Source organism: Lathyrus oleraceus, chromosome 2 (genome assembly GCF_024323335.1).
Source record: "Lathyrus oleraceus cultivar Zhongwan6 chromosome 2, CAAS_Psat_ZW6_1.0, whole genome shotgun sequence".
Classification (NCBI taxonomy): Eukaryota; Viridiplantae; Streptophyta; class Magnoliopsida; order Fabales; family Fabaceae; genus Lathyrus; species Lathyrus oleraceus.
The window spans coordinates 136,175,200-136,184,234 of record NC_066580.1 but is presented as its reverse complement, the minus strand read 5'-3'; the positions used below and the strand labels follow the sequence as shown (position 1 = coordinate 136,184,234).

Below are 9,035 nucleotides of genomic sequence, written 5' to 3'. Positions count from 1 at the left end.
CATTCCACGTTTATTAATTTATGATAAACATGCAATAACTTAATAAAATCAACCACAACAATTACCTTTCGAATGGATACATCCATCGGTACTGTACTGGACCACCTAGAATTGCTTCTTTGGCAAGATGGATTGGAAGATGCTCCATTGAGTCAAAGAAACCTGGTGGAAAAATCCTTTCCAACTTGCATATGATAATTGGAATATTCTCATCCAACTTAATTAAGTCGTCCATCCTCAATGTATTGCAACAAAGATCTTTAAAGAATCGACTTAGCTCAGTTAATGGTTTCCAAACCAAATCTGGCAATGAATGGAATGCAATTGGGAGTAAACATTCCATGAAAACATGACAATCATGGCTCTTCATCCCATGCACCGTACCCTTTTCTACATTGGCACACCTACTGAGGTTTGAAGCATAGCCATCTGGCATTCTCAATTCCTTAAGCCATTTACAAACCAACTTGGCTTCAGATTTGGTTAGAGTGTAACTAGCCTTTGGTTTACCATTCTTTCCGTTTTCTAAGGGTTGGAGCTCCAAGTCCCCGCGAAAGCATAATTTAGCCAAGTCTTCTCTTGCCTTTTCATTATCCTTTGTTTTATCCTTAACATTCATGACAGTATTAAATATATTATCGAAGATGTTTTTTTCTATGTGCATCACATCGAGGTTATGCCTTAACAAGTTATCCTTCCAATATGGGAGATCCCAAAAAATACTTCGCTTTTTCCAATTGTGATCCACTTCATACCCTTCGAATTCTTTCCATTTCGCCTCCCATCCAATTTCAGTAACTTTTGGAAAATTACTTATTACCGCCCATATATCTTTCCCTGTGGAAATGGGAGGTGGCTCATTGGTCACAACCCTATTTTTTAGGAAACTTCTTTTACTCCTTCTGAAGGAGTGATTAGATGGCAAGAAACGACGATGACAGTCAAACCAGGAATTCTTATGGCCACTTTTCAAGGTGAAAGCATCAGTGTGTTCCATACAATGAGGGCATGCCAATTTACCTTGTGTTCCCCATCCAGATAACATACCATAGGCTGGAAAATCATTAATTGTCCACATCAAGCAGGCTTTCATGATGAAGTTTTGTTTTGTAGATATATCATAGGTCAATATTCCATTGGACCACAATCGATGTAGATCATCAATCAATGGTTGCAAGTAGACATCTATCTTTAATTTAGGGTTTTTAGGTCCGGGTATGAGGCATGCCAAAAACAAGTATGGTTTGGTCATGCACATTTCAGGGGGGAGATTATACGGAGTAACTATTATTGGCCAACATGAGTATGGAGAAGCAGACGCTTGAATGTAAGGAGTAAAACCATCTGAACACAGACCCAACCTTACATTTCTGGGTTCCCTAGAAAAGTCAGGATATACACTATCAAAATGTTTCCATGCTTTTCCATCTGACGGGTGGCGAAGGATGTTGGAACTATTTTTGTTCATGTGATGCCATCTCATTTCACTTGCCGACTCAGTTGATGCATACAATCTTTGTAATCTGGGAATGATTGGGAAGTAGAACATTCTCTTCACTGGGATATCTTTGTACTTTCCCATGCCAGTCTTGCGAGGAATGAACCTATGAGCATTACAAAATTTGCACTCTGATAGATTGCTATCATCCTTGTAATATAACATACAACCATTCTTACAACAATCAATCTTCTCAACCTTTAGCCCTAACTTAGATACCAACTGTGTTGCTTGGTAATAGTTCTCGGGCAAGCATTTTTGAACTGGACATACACTTTTAAGCATTTGTGCAACAAAATCTAAACCTTTTTGTGGTACATGCCAATTAGACCTAATTTCAAGAAGTTGAGTAGATATTGATAATATTGATTGGGTAGCTCCCTCATAAATGGGCTTGTTGAAAGATATCAACTTGTCATAAAATCGTTTGGCATCTTCGTTGGGAAACTCATCCTCCGTATATTCCTCAACTTCTATGTTATCATTCACGTGAGAGAATACTCCATAAGGCCTAAAAGCATCATACACCATCTGATTCATTGCCTCAATTTGGTCATCATGATGCACATGCTCACTACTATTTGAATCATTCCTTGTATTAACATTGAGCTCTACTTCTCCATGTTGAGTCCAAATCCAATAGTCTGGTTGAAATCCATCTCGATACAAGTGAAGTCTAACATTAGTTGGTGTTCTTATCTTGAGACACTTGCAATTTATACACGGACACCTTATCCCTCCCTCAGATTTACAAATAGGTTGTTTCAAAGCCCTCTTTACGAAGTCTTTAACCCCGCGAACATACTCTTCTTTCAATCCGTGTCTATTGGAATATACTCTATCGTACATCCAAGTACGATCCATTTTCTATAAGGCAAACAATTAACTCGTCAACCACTGAAAATTAAAACATATATTAGACAAAAATGAATGGCTGATAAGTTCCTAATGGGTATTAGGAGAAAATCAGATAACTTCCTAATGGGTATTAGGAGAGAATAGAATACATGCATTCCAAGGGATTTTTATTTTATTTTCAGTGGTTCAAAAATTAAACATGACGAACATAGCAAATTTTAATACTATTGTACAAATTTTAATACTATTGTAGCAAATTTTAAACATGACGAACATAGCAAATTTTTATTTTATTTTCAGACCTATGTTTGTATAAGGATTTTAGAGAGAAAAAGGATGTAAAAATAAATATTTCCTATGTCAATTATATGTTACAATGAAAGGAATAAAATGATTTTGAAGACTCAGACCAACACATATCACCTAACATGTATACAAATTTAACTACCAGGTTTTGGGGCTAAGGGCTTAATGAGTTGGAGGATCCGGGTTCAAACCTCGGTGAAGGAGAAAATACTAACCTAACTAATTACTAACATTTTCCTATCCAACAAAAAAATGATGATATAAATGAAACTAGGTCTCCCGCAGAGAGTAGATATTTCAGTCACTACAAGAGTTGAAACTTTAAAGATGAAGAATGCCAAACTATTTATAAACAAAACAGCAAAAGACAAGGTATCAAAAATTGACCTACCTCTTTTAGGTTGTGCTTCTGTCTCTTATGGTGATGACTTTTACTTCGCTCCTTTTCCTTATTCTAGCAGGAAACTCAAAGGACGCGGTTAGTAGGATTTGAGTGTGGTGAACGAAATAAAACAGGAACAAGCATTAAGCTACACAATTCAAATTCCTTGGAAAAAAAATTATGTGTATTAAACATAGTTTATTAGTCATAATTTTGGATGGACCAAAAAAATCCTAAAGATGTAGGATTGATATTGCCTCAAGAACTGATTCTATCTTAAAACTGTCTTTGGACTCCAAACCTGATTTTAACACTCAAATGTATTGCTCAATTCATTTTCATCGAAACATGAATCACTCCAAATTCAACTAAGGGTATGTTTGACTTCACATTTGGAACACCCAAAATTGATTTTAACATGTTCGGTTGCTCTCATGTAGAACTGATTTTTCTTTCTATAATTGATTCAACTTGAAGCAAATTGTAGCTTTTGAGTGTAAACGTGATTTTTACACAGCTCAACTCACTTTTGCAACAATTTATCTAAAACATACTGTAAATCACTTTTAGCCAGAATTACTTTTACAGAATCAATTCAATCAAAATCAATTTTCTTCACGGCAGAACCAAATACACAGACGAACTTTAAACTAAAATTGATTAATTCAAATTAGTGGAAACATACAAACATACTCGTAACCAAAACACAGAGACAAAAGGTTGAATAAACTATTTCTTCAACTGTATTCCATAGCATTTGAGAACGTATGTACATAAAAATTCATGGATAGTAAATTGAATATGGAATCAAATAATGTATATACGGAGAAATAAAAATTAAAAAGGGAATAAGCATGTAGTCCGTTATGTGAGGAATTGAATTGGAACCTGGAGTAATCAGAGAGGGGGGATGAAGAATATGAATCAGAATCGGAAGAGTAGCGATGATGCTTGCGACGTCGTTTGGTGTGGGAGTGAGACTTGGTTTTTTTTTCGGATCTTAAGGGAGTCCTTGTTGCGGTCTCCGCGATTACGGTGGTGACGCCTGCGACGGTGAGAGGAAGAATCGGAAGAGAGAGAGGAAGAATCAGAAACCCTTTAACGAGGGATTTTGAATTAGGGAATTAGGGATTCTTCAATGGATTCACGGATTAGGGATTCACGAATCGGTTCACGAAATAGGGAAAAAAGGGATTCACGAATTAGCATGGAATTAGGGTTTTCGTTTTGTGAAATGAAATGGAGGGAGAGTGAAAAATGACGAGGGAAAAGGAAAGAGGGAAATAAGCTGTCGCGTAATTTTTGGTCCGAAATAGAAAATTCCATAGAGTCCGCCAAGCGGACTCTAATTAATAAATAAAATACTTAAACCTTAAATATATATATATATATATATATATATATATATATATATATATATATATATATATATATATATATATATATATATATATATATATTATAGATAAATCAATGGAAAATGTATATCTTATAAGAATAGAGTCGGCTTAGCGGACTCTAATTAAATAAATACTAATTAAAAAATAATGCTACTAGATAGAGTCGGTCTCACCGACTCTAAATAAATTAATCAAACATTCTTCAAAGATAACATAACAAGTAGTGTCGGTTTTGCCGACACTGATAAAAAAAATAACTTGTCTTAAAAGATGTACCTAGATAGAGTCCGTTAGTGTAGGCTTAGCCGACACTAATAGTGTCCGTGTCGGTGGCCGACTCTAAACTAGGAGGCTAAAATGACTTATTCTAGTAGTGCCACATCATTTCTTAACAATCTATGAAACTCTGACTTTCTCACTGCACAATGAGAATACATAGACACGAGATTTTGAAAATTTGGCGAGCTCAATAACTAAAAAAACTTCTTTTTCCTTTGTAAACATTTTCTTTTATAATTAACTTCTATTTTTCTTTTCTTTTCAGTTGTAAATACCTTAATAAATAACTAAGTAAACAAGAATAAAATAAATAGACCCTTAACCAACATCAACCTTAGAATTTTAGGAGATTCTCGTTGAATACAACAGATGTGAGGGTGCTAATATCTTCCCCTCACATAAATGACTCTAGAACCCATATTTGGTTGCGATGGTCATCTTATCTATTTTCTTGTCCCCTAGAATTTTATCATCATTTTCTCTTTCCTTAAGAATAAATAAAGAACGGTGACAACTTTGTTAGTCCATCCGGGAGCGTGTGATTCGCTTCACGAGGTCGTATTTTTTGAAATGCAACAAATCTAATGTCTTATGATAATATTATTGCATTTCTTAATCTGTGAAAAAAAACTTTAAAAAATAATTATTTTTAAATGAAGAGAGTACTAACTTTGTTTTAAACACTTTATTTGAAAAGAATACCAAGCGAGTACTAACTTTGTTTTAAACGGAGATATATGTAAAAAATTTAGGATATTATAAATAAAAGAAGAATTATTATTTTGAAAAGTAACAACGTTAACTAATTTTGTTATGTTTAAAAAGACTAAAAAAGTAATATTTAAAAAGAAAATGAGGGAATATCATTTTTGATCGGTGTTGAATTTCATTAAGTTAAAATTTTCAATCCGATTAGGGTTCTATTTTTCTATCCACCGCTAATCTTTTGTATTGATACCACTTGGTATATGGCAGACCTGAGCTCGTAACGTCAGAAATAGGCATGGTAACAGGGCCAGTCAGGGACGATTTTTATCTCCCCCAAACTCAAACCCGCATCCCCAAACAATCCTCGTTCCCCGCCCTAAATCCAAACCGGAATGGAGAATCAAAATCCAAACTCATTCCAAACGGGTTCGAATTTGGTTCGTGTATCCCCGTCCCCGCCACCATTCATTTAGTGAAATCAATTTTTTTAATAAAAATAATTATTTTTTCCAAAATAAAATTACATCACAAATACTAAAATAAAACAATTTAAAAAAAATCATACATAAATTTTAAATATTTTAAATAATAAATTAAAATTAAAATATCGTTGAACACATATTTAATATTATAAATTATCAAAAATAAATAATGATGTCCATAATGAAATAAGTTGGGCGAGTTCGGGGATGAGTTTGGGATAAGTACTAGTGTCCCCATTATCCGATTCATTCTCGTATTTTAAAATCGGAAAAAATCTAAATTCAAACCCAACTCAATCACAACGGATTTTTCCTGTCAATTTCAGAGCGAGTTCGGATCGTTACCCGCATGTGCGGGTTATATTGTCCTTCTTAATCAAGAATTTTAATCTCAGTTCCTATTGCTACAAATCTGCCTCCATGTGAGACAAGGCTGAGGGCCCACAAGGAATATGACAATGCAATGAGTACCACTTGTACAATTTCTAATTAACCATCATAGCACAATTTTGTTGTCCTTTCCAACTCTCACACACAACCACACGGTACTATGCATGTCGGCATCAGCGTTCATGAATTATGATAAGAGAGAGAAAATAACTTCCCAATTTTAAATTTATTAAGGGTACTCTTTGAATGAAATTTTTAGTAAAAACATTACAAATATGAAAATGGGATCTTACAATCTCATATCATGTACCTCAGTCTCAATTATTTCATGCATAGAAACAAGAATAAGACTCAAAACCTTCTTAAAATCTTCATCTTTGTCCTCTCCCCAAAAGTTTTAAACCTCCCAAAATTTCAATGGAAGCAGCACCAACTTCTTTCAACCACGTTGTTGCCATGCCTTATCCTGGTAGAGGCCACATCAATCCCATGATGAACCTATGCAAGCTCCTTGTCTCCAACAACAACAGCATCCTCGTCACCTTTGTCGTCACCGAGGAATGGTTAAGCTTTCTCTCCTCTGAACCAAAACCCGACAACATAAATTTTCGTTCGATTTCCAACGTTGTTCCTTCCGAACACATTCGCAGTCGCGACCACCCTGCCTTCTTGGAAGCTATCATGACAAAGATGGAGGAACCGTTTGAGGAGCTAATCAACCTACTTGGCCATCCTCCTTCAACCATTGTATATGATACTATCTTGTATTGGGTTGTTGGTGTCGGAAACCGAAGGAATATTCCGGTAGCATCTTTTTGCACCTTGTCTGCTTCTGTTTTTTCTATTTTTTTGCACCATCATCTTTTGGAACAAAATGGTCACTACCCTATGATATTATCAGGTAACCATATTCTTAAATTTGTTGATATAATTTAGTTCTCTATGTTTAATACTAATGATGCAAAACAGAAAATGGCGATGAACGTGTAAATTATATTCCTGGAGTTTCCTCAACGCGCCTAGCTGATTTACCTCTACAAGATGATAGTAACGGAAGCAAGCGAGTAATGCAAGTTATTTTGAAGGGTTTTCAATGGATTCACAAAGCACAATATCTTCTAATTTCTTCAATATATGAACTTGAATCCCAAGCCATTGATATCTTGAAATCAAAATTCTCCATACCGATTTACACATTTGGCCCTACAATACCATGCATTAGCCCAAAAAACGATCTCAAACCAAACCTTAACAATAGTTACATTGAGTGGCTAGATTCACAGCCAATTGGTTCTGTTCTTTACATATCACAAGGAAGTTTTTTGTCAGCTTCAAGTGAACAAATTGATGAAATTGCAAAAGCTTTGCGCGAAAGCAATGTTCGGTTTTTGTGGATAGCACGTAATGAAGCTTCAAGGTTGAAACAAATTTGTGGAAACATGGGACTGGTTTTGGAGTGGTGTGACCAATTGAGAGTGTTGTCACATTCTTCTATTGGTGGATTTTGGTCACATTGTGGTTGGAATTCTACTAAGGAAAGTGTTATTTCTGGAGTCCCGTTGTTGACTTTTCCAATTGGGTTGGACCAACCATTTAATAGTAAGATGATAGTAGAGGATTGGAAGGTTGGGTTGAGAGTTAAAGAAAATGTAAATGGAGATGTTTTGATAAAGAAAAGTGAAATTGTAAAATTAGTGTGTGAATTTATGGATTTGGATAGTGAGGTTACAAAGGGTATTAGGGAAAGAAGTGGAAAGCTTATAAAGATATGTTGTGATGCAATTGGAGATGGTGGCTCAGCGGACGTTGATTTGAAAGCCTTCATTGGCGATATAATAATCAATTTTTCGAAGTCCACACATGCTTAAAGGTCCACTTCGTGCATGGAAGTCTCTATCTCAATAATATTTTGATTTGTAGTTTATTGTATTTAATGTTCATGCTTATTAATATTCTTGTTTGTTTGATATTTTTTTTATTGAAATAAATTATTCCAGTGGTGCATTGTAGTATAAGAAAAGAGGATTGAATTGAAAATTTTATACTTTACTATAATCAGTAACATATCCATCCACTCATACGAGAAAATCTATTTGATATAATATAAAATAGATTTAGTTACAATTCTGATTCTCTTATTTTATATTATCACTCATAAGATATTTATACGTAAATCTATTTGATACAATATAAAATATATATTTAATTACAATTTTAATTTCCTTATTTTACTTGATTTATGAAATTGGACTATCTAGTTTAAATTTAAATAATTTTGCTCATCTTTTATACTTTTGAATTTAAAATTAACGATGCTTTCATTTTTTAAATGACAAGTTTATTATGAAACATGACAAATCATCGTATATAAATATATTGTAGAAATTTATAAATAAAAAATATAAGTTAAAAAATGAACTTTTCATCCATCTTCTATGCAAAAATGGGAGAGATACCAAAACTATTTGAATTTAAAATAGAACTAATTTCGTGAATAAGATAAAAATGGATGACCAAAATTGTAATTTAGCATAAAATGTATTTATATGCAAATATAAATTTAAAATAAATAAATTAATTATATAATGAATAATGATCATATAAAATTAATTGTATTAAATAATTATACAAAAAAAGAATCGACTTATGAGATGGAGAAAGAAAAAAATAGAAAAGTTTGATATTTAAAAGTAAGGAGTTTATCTCTCAAATAAATATATTTGTTGATTAAA

At 33.6% G+C, this 9,035-nt stretch overlaps 2 protein-coding genes across 2 annotated transcripts; one reads left to right on the top strand and one right to left on the bottom strand.

Moving 5' to 3' along the window:
- Positions 1–356: 356 nt before the first annotated feature.
- LOC127122266 (uncharacterized) lies at positions 357–2,362 on the bottom strand. Its single transcript, XM_051052630.1, has 2 exons — positions 464–2,362; positions 357–404 (listed from the first exon to the last, which is right to left on the bottom strand). The coding sequence occupies exons 1-2, from the start codon at positions 2,360–2,362 to the stop codon at positions 357–359; spliced, it is 1,947 nt and encodes a 648-aa protein (XP_050908587.1).
- A 4,139-nt stretch (positions 2,363–6,501) lies between these two features.
- On the top strand, positions 6,502–8,427 carry LOC127118490 (UDP-glycosyltransferase 87A1). Its single transcript, XM_051048702.1, has 2 exons — positions 6,502–7,204; positions 7,273–8,427. The coding sequence occupies exons 1-2, from the start codon at positions 6,721–6,723 to the stop codon at positions 8,169–8,171; spliced, it is 1,383 nt and encodes a 460-aa protein (XP_050904659.1). The 5' UTR covers positions 6,502–6,720; the 3' UTR covers positions 8,172–8,427.
- Positions 8,428–9,035: the final 608 nt, after the last annotated feature.

What these genes read in the sequence shown, in the direction of transcription:
- LOC127118490 (XM_051048702.1), top strand. Translation starts at nt 6,721, where the DNA reads ATGGAAGCAGCACCAACTTCTTTCAACCACGTTGTTGCCATGCCTTAT. An exon ending in CTACCCTATGATATTATCAG is followed by an intron (nt 7,205 to 7,272) that starts GTAACCATATTC and finishes GATGCAAAACAG; the next exon opens with AAAATGGCGATGAACGTGTA.
- LOC127122266 (XM_051052630.1), bottom strand. Translation starts at nt 2,362, where the DNA reads ATGGATCGTACTTGGATGTACGATAGAGTATATTCCAATAGACACGGA. An exon ending in CCAAATCTGAAGCCAAGTTG is followed by an intron (nt 405 to 463) that starts GTTTGTAAATGG and finishes AAACCTCAGTAG; the next exon opens with GTGTGCCAATGTAGAAAAGG.